The sequence below is a fragment of the Stenella coeruleoalba genome, assembly GCF_951394435.1.
Source record: "Stenella coeruleoalba genome assembly, chromosome: 5".
NCBI classification, from domain to species: Eukaryota; Metazoa; Chordata; class Mammalia; order Artiodactyla; family Delphinidae; genus Stenella; species Stenella coeruleoalba.
Genome location: NC_137150.1, coordinates 40368599 through 40386407, shown reverse-complemented (window position 1 = coordinate 40386407; position 17809 = coordinate 40368599). Strand labels below are relative to the sequence as shown.

Below are 17809 nucleotides of genomic sequence, written 5' to 3'. Positions count from 1 at the left end.
GGCTCTGATGTGCCTGATGTTGTCATCTTTGGATCACACACACACACACACACACACACACACACACACACACACACACACACACTCTCCCATACTCTCCACGATCTTCTTGGCATTCCCTGCATTTCTTGTTCTCCGGAGCCCTTTGTTTCTTCACTGATAAAAGCTTCCCGGTGGGCATTTCAGTTGAGGAAGAGTGAAGAGGGAAGAAGTACAGCCAGTGTAGGGCTTGCTAGTGAGCAAAAAGACATATCCTATGAAACAAAGTTTTAATTTTTATTTTACATATTTATACATAAAACTTTTAAGGAACCCTCTGAATCCAACAGAATGTTAATAGCACATCTAAAAATGAACTTCAGGTAGTCAACATTCACAAAATGTTGAAAACTGATTAAAATATACATATTACAGAGACCTACAACTTCACTACGAGGCAGGCATGTATTTTTTGACTTGGATAGCACCGTCATTTACAGTTCTTCTTTAAAACTACAGTGAAGAATGAAAGCAGTCAAATGGTAAAATACTGCTCCAACTCAGAATCTCTAAACAAATAAAAATAAAGTTAAAACTACCCTCTTTGATTAACCATGATTTGGGATGGTGTAAGTACTGTACATTTTTTGTAACAATATTTTATTAAAATGCCTGATATTTAGTGGCACAGTAAAAAAATTAAAATAAATTAAGAAGCAAAGGCCAATCACTGGACGTTAAGCTTCAGACATTATCGATGACTAACACTGATATTTGTTTGTTTCTATGCCACCTTTAGCAACAGCATTTTTACAACCACAGAAGCAAAATAAATTCTAGCTTGTCCTCTGGTTGGATGGCTTCTTTTCACTTTGCAGGCATTTTCTCGGCCATGTGCTTCTGCTGACTCTCAGCGTGTCTGTAAAATGAATAATACAATTATTTAGCGCTAAGGAGAAAGCCAAACTGCTTTCCCATCAACAGCTAAGACATCCTCCAAACGGAGGCTCGGAGTTACTCATAGTGAAATCAAGAGACTCAAGAAACGGTACTTCGTTCAAATGGATTCGCCCTCTTCCAAGTTTTATATTCTATGTATGATTCCTTTTATTTAGTAAGCCACGGGATTAACCTGAGACATGTAGAGGTCACATTCCTTTGAGAAGAAAAGTGCCGTGTTTAAAAATGAAAAGAGAAAAGTAACTAGGATAATTTATTCAACACATGTTTAATATGTGCCTTCTCTGTGCTCCGGGAGCTGGGGATTCGGTGGTGAGCAGTGATCTTTGTTCTCATGGAGTATATATTGTAATGGAAAGAGACGAGCAAGGAACAGACAGCAAGCAAGGAGAGAGCAGACAGAAGATTAAGTGCTAAGCAAAAAGTCAAAACAAGGTGTTGTGACAGAAAGTAACTGCATGACTACTTTATCCAAACACGCACATAGATGCAAATCTAAGTATTAACAGGGCTCTTGTTAATAATACAATAGTTCAGTTTTATTCTTACAAAGGCTAATGTCTTCCAAACAAACGGTAGGCCTTTGTGGTTGTCAAGATTTCCCACATTTGCATATTGTTTCCCCCTCAGTTAGTCCCAAGGGCATGATCACGGCAGTGAGCGGGCCACAGGGTGGGGTGAGTCTTACTCATCAAGCCCTATTACGGCCTGTGAGCCCAAAGTTGGGCTAACCAGCAGCTGGCCAGTGGAGATGAAGTGGGAGGAATGGCTAAGCTGCTTACATCACTCGATCGGGCACTAAGTAAACGTCTTCCCAGGGAGTGGCAGGGTCTGAAGGCTGCAAGAAACAAATGTTTTGAAGGAGGATCTTAGGAAATTATAAATCTGGCAAGAGAAAAGCATCTAAGGGTGTGGTTTTCAGCTGTCATCAAAGGTCCAGGGGCAGTTTCTGGGTGCTGCCTAGCCTTGGGTGGTCAGTGACATCAAGTTTAAACTCACTGGTATTATGCAGAATGTCTCCCATCTGTGTTACAGGGCAAATACATTCAGAAACAGAGAAGTGACAGCAGCGTCCCTGCCACATGCAGCAGCCCACAAAGAATATTCTGATATTCATTTACCAACAAAGGGACTCAGGAAAAAGACATCAATAGCACCCTATTCCTAAAAAAGAAATTATGCCTTCTAGCAGACCATCTTTTTTTTTTTTTTTAACATTTTCATAAAGTAGCTCATGGGCCTCACTTGAACAAATTCAGCTCAAGAAATATTTTGATGCCCAGTGACTAAGATTCCGTGGTAGCTAATTAAAGTGTAGTTTCTTATAGCAGTTTTAAAATATGTATCTGTGTGTGTGTGTGTGTGTGTGTGTGTGTGTGTGTGTGTGTACGTGCATACAAACAACAAGGGGTTTTCTGAGACAGAAGGAAAGAACAGGCAGGCAAGAGCTTCAGAAAATATTGAAAGCTGGGTGTTATTTTGAGACATACATACAAGGGTGAATTTCATTAAAATTGTAAATAAAGGAGGGAAAGGGTTTCCGATCATAAAACCAAAAGGTTCTCGTCAACTATTTATAAAGTCTTTACTAGGATTTATTTCACTCAAGCTCCACAAGGACTTCTTTTTATCAACAATCCCTATTGAGGACCTACTACGTAGGTCCACAAGGACTTCTTTTTATCAACAATCCCTATTGAGGACCTACTAGGCAGGCCCTGTATTAGGTTCTGAGGACACAGCAATGAATGAAAATAGTGTTGTCTCTGCTTTCAGGGGGCTTATAGCCAGGTTGGTTGTAAACCATATAACACAATAGGATTAGCCTCTACTTGGGAGGGATGCCATGCTGCCAGGAGCACAGAGGGCCCTACATCAGTCTTGGGGGATCAGGGAGCACTTCTCCAAAGAGGTATCTAAACCCACGGTTTTCAAATTAGGCTGTGCGTTGGAATCATCTGGAAAGATTTAAAAACTCCTAATGCACAGGCTACTTCACAGAATAATTAAATCAGAATCTCTGGGAGTGAGACCCAGACATCAGTATTTTAAAAACTCCCCAGGTGGTTCCAATGTGCAGCCAAAATTGAGAACCACCGATCTGAACTGACACCTGAATGGTAGGAGCTGCACAGGTAAAGGGAATAGGTGAACAGGGCTTCCCAGCGGCCAAGCGCTTGGCCTTCTGGGATCTGGCTGCAAAACTCTGGCACTGCAACCTTTAGGGAAGTTTAAGTATCCTTAGATCCCTCCATGAGCAAAATTCTATTTCTGCAGCCAGGAATGGGCATAGAAACTTCTCCCCACCTGCTCTAATTTAAAGGGTTCCTCCAGTACCTTTAAATTAGTGACTCCTCTCCTTTGAACCCCATGGTTCTGCCCACCCTGTCTCCCATGATCACACCATCTGAAGGGATAAGCAAAATTCACTGCAAACCTAAGTAATAGCCTAACATTCTGAGAGAAGGGAGGAGCCTCTGAATGTCGTCTTAGCAACGAGGGGTGCCAACGCTGCTCTGAGGGGCAGAGAAACGGTCTCTGTTATCATAGGCAAGCCACAGAATTGACGAAAGAGTCTATATATTTTTCAGAAGATGCATGTCCTGGTTGTATATTTCACTACTGATTTCCCATAATCTTAATCCCTATATGCAAAGCTGTTAGCGTAACAAAAAGGCAGGTGTCTTACAATTGTTGGTGCAGTGCCCGAATACGGCTGTAGGGGGCAATAATAGTATTTGAGTGTTACTATATTTCACATGCAGGCAAATATGCTAAGACGGTATGAGAAGACCTTCTGGGTTTTTGGGTTTTCGTTTTTTTGTTAGGGGTGAGGCAATATAACATCCAAAGCGTACAAAACAGAGTGCTGCCCATAGGTCTTTAAAAACTAACTTAAACATAGTTCTGCAGCATTTATTTTGCTACCCGAGCTATTTTTATAACACTGCATTTAGAAAAATATTTTACCCAGTGTTACACACTGAGAAGTGGTCCCTGTGGTGAGTGCTGAGAGCATTTTCACTACATATGTTTTCAAACTTCTCCTGGATGGTTCTGGATCATGTGGTTAATTCCTTATGTTACCGTGACAAGCAGTTTTCTTTCTCTCCTTGGGAGCTTCTACTCTCTGAATACCATTTCTGGGATTAATAGTAACTGTTGCCTTGTGGTTTAAAGACTTCCTATAAACCGTCTCAGGAAAGGCGGCATCGTAAATACAGTACAGGATCATAGGAATGCTCACGGTATTTCATATACTTTATATATTTATGGTGAGAGGCCTTTCCACAAGGAAAACTATGAAGAAATGCAAGATCTTGACCAGCATTAGCCTAGTTTCCCTATGCCCCAGGGAAGGAAGCATTCTTTACCTCTTTACAGACAGGCGCTCGGAACCAGGCCCAGCTAGAAACTCAAGTCTTGGAGTCTCCCCATGGTGAGAGCAATCTGGTGGCGCTGGTGCTGTGGAAAGATGCCAGTGTCCTTGCCTTCCGGGCATGGCAGATGCGATCAAGAGTCAGGTCATATAACACCAAGTGCCACTTGGTGGTACCCACCACGTGCTGGAATCGTGCCAGCATGGAATGGCTTAGGGACGACTCTCAAGGGGACAGTCCTTCAGGATAATGTCCTTAGGCCAGAATTGCTGACCTGATTTAAGTGGGGGTGGATGAAGTTCTAATGCACTTACAATCCATCACTAGGGGAGGATGGTTGTGAAGAAGCCATGCATTTGGATGGGAGCAGTTTTGGCCGCTTCCCCTCCATCTAAACAGCTGACACCAGCAGAGATTAGGCGAGTTACTGATGGAAGTAAGGAAAGAAGTTCTCTAGAGCTCGCTCTTGCCTTAATTCTTAGACTTCCAACCATCCCAGGCTTCCTTCCTTCTTTGCAAAGATGAGGCACCACTGACCTGGTCAGGTCCTCGATGTCCACCAGCATGGCGTCTTGCTCTGTGTGCAGCTCATCTCGTATGAGGAGCAGCTGGACCAACTCTTCATTCAAGCCTGGGGCAAAGAAACGAAAGCATTTAGAAACAGGTAAAATTGCATCTAAGTCAGGACGTGAAACCACTTATGCACCATTACGTACGTACGATAGACACAAACATATACACAAACAGTTAAACATAGCAGGAGACTCTTTTTGCTAAAATGTAGAGTTCTTACATTAGCTTCTCATAAGCCCAGGAGAGGTCACCAATCTGAGAGCACGACTAGCTTGCATACTTATAGAAGTGTTGACAGAAAAGGAGTACAAAGTATATCCAATTACATTCACATGAGAGTGGGAAAAGAAATTGTTAGCCGTTAGGAAAACAGCTTGTTAGAAGAAGCGGGATTTTGTTTTCAAGAAATGTGAACGCGGAAGTCTGGGGCACGTTAAGTTTTCCACCGTTCATCTTCAGGGTGCTCCTGCCACACGGAGAGCTGGGGGGGCCACTGCACCCGACAAGAGCCCCATCAGACCCCCCCAGCTGGGGAGGAAGGCACCTTGAGGATGCTCAAAGGCTCCTCGGGGTCGAGGCGAGGAGCCTACGTGCAGGTTGTTCTAGGAAACAGTAATATCTAAAGCTGTGTGAGAACCAGACGTGTAAGACCTGAAGAAACAACCCCTGAGTTCTCTGGACAATGGGTGCTGAGGAAAGTATTCTTCAGGATTTCTACCGGGCATAAAATAGATGGAAACATAACTAGTCTTCCTGAAATCAGTGTACTGGGTTTAATTTGGCTTCTGCCATTGAAAAATATAAACAAGCAGGGAGCTCTCTCTTGCTTTTCCCCCCTCACATCAGCTAAGAGTGAAAGCTTCTAGGTCTGGACATGTGGACACATGAGGGATAGCATTCATTTAGCAAGAGCTCTGGGCCCAGAAATCAAAGAAAGGAAGGGGGTATTCAGCGAGGTCCTCCTTGGAAATGTTTTCAGAGATCCTGACCTCAAACGATGCATTTAGTCTGCCTTTAGTTCAGATTAGTTTTCAATTTAGAAAAGGACCAAAAAAGTCATACAAAGAGGTCTAAAACTCCATCTACTCCTGAAAAGGACTAGCTGGCAATGTTATTATTTAAAGTCTAAGAAGGATGTTTCAGTGGTAAAAGATCAGACAGCCTTTTAAGTCCTTAATTCCTAGTAATTTATGCTCAACTAAAATTAAAATGTAGTAGAATTTTTTAAAAGCCTGTGAATCTATGGTTTCCTAATTAAAATGTTAAATCCTTTCTCTTGATTTTAAAATGCTGAAGGTATTAACTTGTCACTGAATACATCCAATTTTATTTTTTCTAGTGGGTTCTTAGGGTAGCTTTTTATACTAGTACTCAGTAGGGTGCCTGCATAGTGTGTGGGAATGTCTTTTCTGTATGAAGTTTTAAATTTTTTATTATGGACATCTTCAAAGAGATACAAAAGGAAAGAGAATTGTTTAAGGAATCCCCCTGCCCCATGCATCCAGCCAGCTTCAACAGTTATCAACTCATGGGCAGGCTTGAACTCATCTATCTCCCCTTCTCCCACTAGATCATTTGAAAGAGAATTTCAGACATCATATTATTTCATCTGTAAATGCTTCAGTATGTGTCTCTAAAGACAGGTCTCTTTTTAAAAAAAATTTAACATAACCACAATACCTTTATTGTACCTGAATAGGTAAATACATCTAGTTGGTTTGCATTTGGTTGGCATGTCTCTTAGGTGGTTTTAATCTATCAGCCTACGGACTTTATGGACTTGTATGTTCCAGAGGCTGGAGGGCTCGTGAGTTCACCTGGGCTAAGCATGCTGTCCCAGTGAGCGAGCTCTCTCTTTGGTCCAGCACCTGCCCTTCCCTGCGTAACCAATCACTTCGAGTGAATGCCACTGACCACCGGCCCTGCACACTTCCTGTGGAGGCCCTTCTTCATTCTGGGGGAAAAAGGCCCACGCCTTCTCACCCTATAATTTTCACATATCGGTCACATATACTTTCACCACCTGGAGTCCCACAGCATAAGTCGAATAGAATTTGATGACCTAAAATGAATGTACGTGCAAGTAAAGCTGAGCGTATAACTGTATAATAAATGACTTGTAACTACGAAATTATATTCTACAAACAGGCGTTGGGAGCCAACTATATGCCAGGCACTGTGCTGGGAGCTGGGGATTTCAGGCGAATAAAAAGGATCCCTAACCTCTGTGAACCTTGAAAAAGTCTTAAAGTTTCTCAACATTTTACAGTAAAAAAAAGCAAAAACAGAAAGAGAGCGTTGTGATTCTCTTCTTTTCCTTGCAAGTACACAGGAGGACCCCAATGAAACGTACCAAGGAGCTGAACCCAGGAAATAGTACTATCCATCCCATGGTGTTTTACACTTAATATCCCATTTTCCAGAGCATCTTACACTTACTTTCTATCTGGGAATGGAGATCATTGACTATCACTTGTAGCTGCCCAATAGTCATGTCTCTCAGGTCAGTGGGCTTTAAACTTCTTTTCATCAAGCATTCACTTATATGAGGCATGTGTGGCAGCTGAAGACAGAAAGGGAAGAAATGGAGGGGTGAGCTGTAAGCACACTGAACGTACGACCCAGTTTTCTCCTAAAAGACCCACCTTCATTCATCCACTTCAGGTTCCTTGCTTAAAAGCTTTCCCCATCTGACTTTCCCAATGTGAGGCCCTCCATATATGCACATCATCTGAAACACTATTGGCATCAGAATGGGACACTACTCAAATATGGACTGGTCTACGACTGAGAGTCAATTATTATATCCACAAATGAATTACCAGGGAGCTCAAGTAATGTCAATGACATGGATAAAATTAATAATATCAGCTACTTATTAACTTATAGCATGGTACAAGCACTGTGCTAAGTGCTTTGACTACTTTTTCCACAATCGTGCTCTGACACAGTTATTATTATTATACCCATTTTATAGATGAGAAAACTGAGACGTGTCCAGAGCCCCACAGTAGGTCAATGGCAGAGCTAGTCTTAAGCTCCAAAGCCCAGGGCTCTCATCCACTCTGCCATACTGTCTTCATTGAAAAGGGGGGAACATGAGCTAAAGCAATAGTGAGTTTGCCATAGCAATGGGTTCTTAAACTGAGAGTGCTTTAAAGGAATTAAAATATTCCCATGACAGCTAATACTGCCCCTAAGAAACACAGTAGATATGAATCAAGAGCAAAGTTTACTTTTGTGAGTGAAATCTGTTGCGTGTGTATCCTTCAGTGATACAGTAGGAAGGAAAAAGAAACAGACTTAAATGTTTCTCAATGACAGTACGTTTTACACACTGCCTTGTAAAAACCCAAGTTTGCATAACTCTGGGAAAGGACTGGGACAGCCTCAACCATTTGCAGCCACCAAACCCTCGTTTGCATTTCAGCGTTCGCTGCTTACAAGATCAGCGACAGGAGACTTCTTCCTGTTCTGTTTTTCCACTTCTACTTGCATTTTGGCCATTGGTTTGGCCATGGCAAGGGCCATTTTGGCTTCGGCTTGCAATTTCTTTTGCCTTGTGAGGAAATCCATGTCATCCAGGGATTCGGATTCCTCTTCAGTAGTGTCTCTATCGGAATAGGAAGAACTCTGTTTGCTCTGTGAAGGGAAAAAGAGCAGCCCTGAGCTTTGCGTGCCGGGTACCATCTTTGGAGCTGAGCTTACAGTCTTCCCTGAGCCCTCTCTCAAAGCAGCCAAGGGTCCCCTCCACCAAGGGACTCAACTCTTGATGTGATTTGTACCCATCGCAAGTAACATTTTAAAAGCTACTTTATTTCCTCAGTCAGTGACAGACTCTGATTTTAGCATAAAAAGTAACATAATTAATAATAGGGAGAATATATATTTGCAACAAACTTGAGACATTTCTTGGATTCTTACTCTCAAATCTTTCTTGAAGTGAACAGACACAGCAAACTAACCCAGAGCTAAGGCGGTGCGCTGCTCCCTGGAGCGGACAGGATCTCAGATATCCTATGAAGTTCTGACGCGGCATTGCACTCAACAACCAACACGGTTTCCTATTAGTTAGTCTTTGGTAAGAAAGGCGATAGACCTCCCAGAGAGGAAAGAAATCCAGCAACAAGCACCCAGGATCATCAAGCCATCTTTTGTAATACGTGTGCAAGGAATAGTAACCAATGTTTAACCCACATTACCTTGCTGGCTTCTCTGAGCAACAGCTATGTGCTACCATTCCCACCCCTGCCTGGACCCCATCCCCTGCCTTTTAAAATGTGTCCCATTGTTAGTCTGCTTTCATATTTCTAAGCCCAGTGGGGAAGGACTGGTATATAGTGTATTTTCTTTTATAATTTTTAGGGCCCATGTGATTTCTCTTACGATTTAGTATGAAAGTCGTCGCTAACTTTAACAGAGCTTATGTATCCTTCTTGGATCACAGTTTTGCTTTTTCAATCACTGTCCAACTTTAGGAGCATGCCATGTCAAGAAATGTCATGAGACACCGCTTTTTTAATCTCTGACATGTTTGTTTCTGACTAACAACAGAAAAGAAGCTAGACGACCAGGAGAGCACACTCTGAGCCTCAGTGGCGGCTTCGGGACTCACCATGGGAGACAAGGGGGTGTCCAAGCTCGTTTCGGTCTTGCTGTCATCGGCATCGCTGTCCTTATCGCTGCCGCTGTCGTTGACAAAGCATATCTGCAGGTTCATCCCACTCTGCAGGCTGGGCAGAAGGAAACAGGACACTAATTCCATTCAGCTATTTGTTATCTGGTAGCAACCGAAAGAACTGCCTGATTTTGCTAAAGAAAGTAGTTTAATGTGTTCTTCACAGGGAGCAGTGAGTGAGCAAACATTACTCCCAACTCACAAATGATAACTTTTACTAGAAGATAAGAAAGATAACTTGATAAGCTGATAAATGACAAGATGATAACTTTTAACTCATACTGTATCCGTTTTTTTTTCCACACACAAATTCACGCTGGGAGAAAAGTAATTTCAGGCCACACGGTAGCACCCAGCACAACATCAAACACATAGTTGGTACACAATAAGAACGCGTTGAGACACTGAGTTTACATTTTTTGTCGATGAAGAGGAATGGGTCCTCAGCCAAATAAGGCTGCTTGGTGTCAGCCAGTGTCCTGCCCCACGGGGACAATCCAGTTATGCTCATTAGATACAGCATCCCGGGGCCAGAGCTCGCCGAAGAAAGACTCCTTTTTATTCCCAAATAAGGTCGTCTGAAGGAAAATTTTATTTGAGGCGGTTGTCAAAAGCCAACCAAGGGAGCCCATTTATGTCATTAAGAAAAAAACACACCAGAGGTTCACCCTCGAGAAACTTAAGGAAACGTCCAGCTTAGTCAGAAAAGCAGAATGTTGGAGCCCAAGGCTCTACAGACTGCCTTGCGTACAGAGCCTCAGAGGCAGAGATGTCTTGGGAGCTCATTATGCTTGTGCTGAATCTGGGAAGCTCCAGAGAGATGTTGCCGGAAATGTGGTCACAAAGGGCCAGCCGGCTGTGTATCTGCTATACACGCAACCAGGCTGTGGATCCAACTCTGTGTCCTAACCTTCATCTGAAGTCGAACACATTTCATTGTTGTTTGACAACAAAGTGTTTTTCAAGAAGCACTTTCTTAGCATCCCTAGTAGCCCCAGTCTGTAGGTTTAGAGAAAGAAAAGGCAGAAGGAAAACTCCTAAGCAGCAAGGGGTCATAAGGAGGCTCCTGTAAGCCAGGTTTAGGACAGGGGACACCAAATCTGCTCTGGCGTCATTATTGTCCCAGTGAGAAATGCAAAGAGCAACTCGTCTGATAGCTGACATTCCCATTTGCTTTTTTTTTATTATTCAAATGGATGCTCTGCATAAATTGCTCAAATGACTCATTTAAAGCACTTTGATTGAAAACAATACAAAACTCAGAAAAAGAAAATGTACTGATTTAACACAGGCACCATCATTGTTATGGGTATGTACCGCCACCTATTGTTAACTTCTCTAATGACTGAAAGTCCCAACTTATTTTCCCCAGGAGAGAAACGCAGCCTTTCCCTCTGTAGGTCCAGTTCCATTCCCCCACTACCCTCCGGTGCAGGCAAGCAGACCGAGGCCTAGGGCGGGCCGCAGAAAGCGACAGGTTCTGCTGTGATCAGCTCAGGGTGCTTGGAATCAGTAGGACTTAGGTCTGAATCCTTACTTCTTTCCCAAGGCACATTACTTTATGAACCTCAGTTTCCTCATCTGTAAAATAGGGTGAATAATTCAGTGGTTTGTAGAAAGGATGAAAAGAGCTCAGAGATGGGCACAGGGCAGGTGCTCTGTACCTGTTCATTATCCTCCTTTCTCTACTTCCTGAAAGCCTAGACAAAAACACCCACAGAATTTTAAAGGTGATGTGACTTTGTAAAGGGACCCCTGCAGTCACCTACTTGAATACCTGGCCTGGTCACAGCAATTCCTGATGCACAACTGACTCACTGGGGGCGTCCCGAGCTGACTTTCACTGTTAGGCAGCTTGAATATTTATTGAGCTGGAATTTGTCTCCTTTTAACTTTCTATCATTAGAATATATATATTTTTTTTTCCTGGAGAAATATAATATGTTCAGGTTACCCTTTGATCCCATATAAATTAAGTTTTAAAATTTATTGTCTGTAGTTGGTAAAAAAAAACCCAAATCAACCCATTTTTAACAATAAAACTCAAGATACATGGATCGGACAACAGTGGAAATTAAAAAAGTGCAAATTAAAAACAGACATTTTAAAGTCATATTTTAAAATAAAAAAGACATTTTAAATTAAACCTAATTCGAATCAAGGATTATGTAGTATTTCCTATTTATTGAATAACTAAAGTCTTGAAAAGAAGACACTATATACACAGATTATAAAAATATAAAATAACACATGATACCACTGCAAAATAAGGTTTAAAGCATCTAAAGATACATATTTTCATTATGAAGAAAGTCTGATCGTAAATTCTGTTGTTCTGCCCCCAAATTGACCTTTGTGCTAAGGATCAACTCAGACCTAAATCAACTATCCCATGCAGTGTTTCTAACTCAGGAAAGGCCAAGAAAAAAGAAAAGGGAAGGATTTAGTAGTCGGAGTGAAATGAAAAAACACCTCAGGTAGAAATTCAGAAAATCGCCTTAGTAACACATTATCGCCGTGGGAAACTGAGCAGAGCTTCTTACAGGGTGAGCCTTATAATTCCTTATAGCGGTAATCACCAAGAGGGTTACTCTCAGGAAAAGGAAATTATATGATATTACAGCTAATAGTTCAGCGGGGATTTTCGTACAGACATCTTAAAACGGACTCAGGTTTCAAGAAGGATTTGTTTGCCTTTAGCCTTTAAGAGGGTTTAAGATGAAGGCGGCCTTGGGGAAACTCGACCACAGCTCCCAAGCAGCGGCCAGTGCTGAGGGCCTCTGTGCCACTGGGTCCAGGAACGATAACCCCTGTTCCTGGCCCCTTCCCATCCCGAGGAGGCATGGCTGTTCTGAGGCTCTCCCTCCAGCCACTCGGAGCCCCGGTCCCTCACACTGCGGTGTCTCGCCTATAACCAGGCTATGCAGTCTGGCGAAATCCCAGCAGCCGGGGGCTAATTTGCTTGGAGCTCTCAAGCACCGTCTGAGGTGAAAACAAAACACTAACCTCTTCTTGCTAATTAGTGATATAATTTAAGGTATCCAATTCAGGGTCACTTGATGTTTGGAATGGCGTTCGGCAGAGGGCTATGAGCAAAAGGCTGCTTGATGTCTGCCTTGCCTGTGGATTTGATTACTGGAAGGTCTGCGTCCTGGTCACCCCGGAAACCTCTTCTCCTTATGCCATGAAAAACCACACTGCAGCCCAGAGTTACTGACAGGGAGCCGAGGGTATGGGGAGGGGGCTGTCATGGATGGAGAAGGCTCAGAAACGTGAAGAGATAGAGACTAAGTGTGCTTCCTGGACATCTCAGTGTGAGCGAACGTGGCTTTCTGAGTGACAGTTCCTGTTGGCCAGGATCGGGAAAGCATTTAGTTGATAGGCTGTTCAGCACCAGTGTCCACTTGGCATTTACAGTGAGGAAAACTTACTTAGAAAACACATGTGCTGACCTCCAACTACTGTCAGCAGGGATATTATGAAGATATGCTCGGAATTGAGAGAATGATGGAGATGGCAAGATCTTAACTACTAAGAGGATATCTCAAAGACCTAGCTAGCTGGTGACATGGTTTGGTATAAAGACAATACCTTTTTCAAAATACAGGGACAAGACCAGTTTACTCCGTGGGAGAAGTGATGGGATGGTCTTAAAGTTTGCTGTGACCTCTAGTGGGGCAGCAGCATTGGGAATCTGGTCTTTGTCCTTGGCCTTGGGTTGCAGTGACTGGGAGTGGCCTGGTCTGACGGCCAGCTCCGAATCCCAGAACCATTTGGTGTTTTCTGATTTTAAAAACAGGAATCTCCCAGCACTAGCTTAGACCGCCAGCGTCCACAGAGGAATGCTGAAGATTCTTTGGTTCTATCCCCTGCATCATGCCTTAGTTAATTTCACTTGAATGGTTACAGTGAATTTGAGTTTAAAAGTGTGTTCACTTCATTCTCTCCTTGGGCTCTACAACCACCTGTGGATTCCAGGCAAGGCAGCGGTTACTCAAAGAAGTCAGATAACTTGCCCCAGATCTGTGACAGCCTGATTATTAAAATGGTCCCAATTCTTCCCGTCTCTCTAGCTGGTCCCCCTATAACAAGACTGCGGGTTCTCCGTCAAGAGGTGGAGTCTATTTCCGGACCCCTGGGCTGGCCTCCTGACTTGCCTTGGCCAACAGAATGCAGAGGAAGTGACAGTATTCCGGTTCCGAGCGCCTCCATCCGCCCACCCCCCCACTCCCCGCTGCCCCAAGGAACCGTGCCGCTGCCCGCAGAACAAGTCCAGCTCAGCCTGCTGGCAGAGGAGGAACTTCGTAGCACAGAACTCAATCGGCCGTTGTCCCAACTGAAGCCCCAGGCGCCTGACGGAGCTCAGCCAAGAGCAAGCCGTAGCGGTACCTCGCCAACCCGTAGCCAATCGATCATAGACACACGAGTAAGCCCCGTGGGAAGCCAGCTCTGATCAGCAGCGGAAATCAGTGCTTATCATCGGATGCCACCGATGTGGGTGGGTTTTTATTACACATCACCACCATGGCAACAGATAAATGGTACAAGATCACGAAGCAAGAGACTATAGGCTGGGCCTCTGGTGTTTGAATCCAGTGGCCTTTGCCCCATACTGCACTGCACTTAACCTTTGGTTTGGATATATTAGGTCTTGCCTGTGATGGCAATATAATTTTAAGCACATAATGCCTCCTGTAGTTGCTTATAATTTCAAGGCAATCGTATGGTTTCCTTAAGAAACAGAGAGGAAACTCTGAAATGCCTATGGATTTCAAACATGCATTGCTCATCTTCTGTCCAAAACCAGTGTGGCTGTGAGAGCCTCTGGCCCTGCCATGCCATTCATTACTCAGTATTCCCAACTAGTTTGTGGCTGGGCTGTTAAAATATATTATTTCTATTTATTTTAATGAATCTCCGATGCATTATTCAAAGGCTTTCTACATAATGAATATTATCACCCATTATCTTTTCCTGTTTCATGAGAATTTCAAAGGGGACGGAATATAAAATGTGCATTGTAATTACCCAAGGGTAGCTGTAAACACATTTCATTTTTCTAAGGATTTGTCGTGAAGAAAGAACGTGGAAGCAGTTGAGGTTTGGGTAAGTTCTAGATGTACTGCGTGTGTGATGGTGTGTCTACAGAATGTGCTGAGATGGGTTAAAATGAGGTGCTGCTATTCCTTAATAAATTGTGAAATACCTTTCCCATTTCCCAAACCTTGCTCCTTACTCTTCTTTTCCCTACTGACTGTTTTGTATTGACATTTACCATGAAAGCTACAGAATTACTATTGAAAAAAAAAAAAAGGAAAGGCAAAGTTTCTACTTCTCAATATTTGTTATTGTGAAAATATACTGCTATTTCTTATTTTACTTCAGTGGGATTGTGTTAACTTTCTTTTGCTAAAGAGTGTGCAATGCATGGGATGATAATTTGACTTTTTAAAAATTTAAAAAATTTAAAAATTGAAGTATAGTTGCTGTACAATGTTGTATAAGTTACAGGTGTACAATACGGTAATTCTCAATTTTTAAAGATTATACTCCATTTATAGTTATTATAAAATATTGGCTCTATTCCCTGTGTTGTACAATATATCCTTGTAGCTTATTTTATACCTAATAGTTTGTAACTCTTACTCCACTACCCCTATGTTGCCCCTCCTGCTTCTGTTTCCCCACAGCCATCTCTCCTAGGTGCCAAAGGTGGTAACCACTAGTTTGTTCTCTATATCTGTGAGTCTGCTTCTTTTTTGTTATATTCACTAGTTTGCTGTATTTTTTAAGATTCCACATATAAGTGATATCATACAGTATTTGTCTTTCTCTGTCTGACTTATTTCACGTAGCATAATGTCCTCCAAGTCCATCCATGTTGCTGCAAATGGCAAAATTTCATTCCTTTTTATGGCTGAGCTGACTTTTTAAAAAAGAGTGATATTCACATAGGTGCAAACACTGCTGGTCTAACATATATAATCATACACACAGAAGTATTATAAATGATTTTTACAACTATATTAGAAAGAAAGGGGATGTTTAACTGTTCATTTGTTTGTTCATTTGATGATCAGGCAATAACATCTCTGCAAACCCCACGGCACCGACTGGCCAGTGCTGAGCTGATGCCTCCCCTTTGGCCAGAGCACACACTTTCTAGTTCACTACAGTCCCACCTATTGCCTTTTATCTGGGCTACTTCATTCCTTTATGTTTCTTGCTGGCCCCTGAAGGCATGTTACAGTTCACGGCCCCTATATTAAGTGGATGCATAGTAGTAGTTGATCCAGGGACAGAAATCAGGTCTTCTAACAGGTACCAAATGCTTGGATCATTAAATCACAATATACAAATAGAAATGTGGACTCTATAGAGCATTGGAAGGGAACTCAAAAAAATACTTACTAGACACTCCCTATCTTATAGATGAGCAAGGAAACACTTTCACTTACCTGGACATTAATTAGTAAGTAAGGTGTTAACCAAGAAGAGTGAATGAGCGGGGAACTAACTGCAGTAGAAAAGTGGTCTGCGGGATGGGGGAAGCAAATGCAGAAGAGGGATGGAAAGCCGGCTCTCCCGCTGTTATGTGCCCAGAGCAGTTAAGGGCAGTTTCAAACTCTGTGCTAGAGATAGGGCTGGGGGAAAGGGGGGCACCATGTCTCTTCATGTCCTGTCCTCACCCCACATCTTACAGGACTCAGGCTTTTGGCTTCCTCAGCGAAGCCACGGAAGGTAGCTCCGAAGGCGGCTGGAGTGTGAATGGCCCTCTCTGGGTTTTCTTCTCCCGATCCTGCGCATACTTTTTCTCTGCTCCCTTTTCTAAGGCTCATTAGCTCTGGCCCTTCCATCTGTATGTGTTTGCGTGAGGGCTGGTGGGCATCCGACTCCACGTGGCCACAGAATCTTCTCACTACTTAAGGAACGGATGGAGAAGTGGACTAGCGTTCACCAGCTTTGCTATGGTGAAGCAGCAGCCCCTGTGGCCTAACCCGATTCTCTAGGGAGCTATAAATACTTGCATTCCTCAGACAGCTGCTGATTCTAATTCCACATCAGTGTCTAGTTCCTTCAATAATGACCACTTCTATGTAATTCAATTTGGAATTATAGGATCTTAATGTTAAAAAATGCATTTTCACCAGAAATATTTTCTGCACGAATTGAAGACCAGAAAGGGTACTCTTCTGATACTGCAATAATAATGGAATGAAACAGCCATCTCTCCTAGGTGCCAAATGTGGTCTCCTTTCCCTTAATTAAAGCCAAATGATTTCTCAGCAATCTACTTTCTGAAATAAAAAGAATGACCACTTTTGAGCACCTACTATATTGTAGGCACTTCGTATATATTACCTCTAATCCTCAGATACACCTAAAACAAGTATTATGATCTCCATTTTGCATATGAGAAAACTAAGGCTCAGAGGTTAAATTATACAGGGTCACAAAGCTGGCATTTTATTCTAGGAGAGTGTGGTGAGAAGCCAGGGCACTATAAGAAGGCTAGAATAAATTCATGAATGGAAGAATAAAAGAGAAGATGAAAAAAAAAAGCAAAACAAAAAATTGGAAACAACTTCAGTGTCTAACAATAAGAGATTAAGTATATTATGGATTGACAAATATACACTGATATGTATAACACAGATAACTAATGAGAACCTGCTGTATAGCACAGGGAACTCTGCTTACTGCTCTGTGGTGACCTAAATGGGAAGGAAATCCAAAACAGAGGGGATAGGGCTTCCCTGGTGGCGCAGTAGTTGAGAGTCCGCCTGCCGATGCAGGGGACGTGGGTTCGTGCCCGGGTCCGGGAAGATCCCACATGCCGCGGAGCGGCTGGGCCCGTGAGCCATGGCCGCTAAGCCTAAGCGTCCAGAGCCTGTGCTCCGCAACGGGAGAGGCCACAACAGTGAGAGGCCCGCATACCGCAAAAACAAACAAACAAACAAACAAAAAAAAGAGGGGATATATGATACATATGGCTGATTCACTTCGCTGTACAGTAGAAACTAACACAACATTGTAAAACAACTATACCCCAATTTAAAAAAAGATTGATAGAACTACAAAAAAAAGTATATTATGGTGAAATATATGACGGGCCATTATGCAGCTAGTAAAAATATATATAATGGAACAGTTATGAATATGGGCAAATATTCCTGATGTATTAAGTCAAAAACAGAAACAAAAACCAAGCTCTAAAACAACAGGTATACTATGATTC

General features: G+C 42.7%; 1 protein-coding gene across 7 annotated transcripts in view; it reads right to left on the bottom strand.

Annotated features, from left to right (window-relative positions):
• Window positions 1-257: 257 nt before the first annotated feature.
• Window positions 258-17809, bottom strand: part of SCHIP1 (schwannomin interacting protein 1) — a 125142-nt gene continuing 107590 nt past the window's right edge. For 5 of the 7 annotated variants that reach the window (XM_079921285.1, XM_079921283.1, XM_079921289.1 and 2 more), the window contains 5 exons: window positions 9508-9625; window positions 8337-8534; window positions 7332-7455; window positions 4857-4950; window positions 258-898 (listed from right to left, as the gene is read on the bottom strand). In XM_079921285.1, the coding sequence (XP_079777411.1) occupies window positions 847-898; window positions 4857-4950; window positions 7332-7455; window positions 8337-8534; window positions 9508-9625 (586 nt within the window). In that variant the 3' untranslated portion in view covers window positions 258-846. Of the gene's footprint in view, window positions 899-4313; window positions 4431-4856; window positions 4951-7331; window positions 7456-8336; window positions 8535-9507; window positions 9626-17809 lie in introns of all 7 variants that reach the window. The other 2 variants (XM_079921288.1, XM_079921284.1) reach the window with 2 other exon arrangements.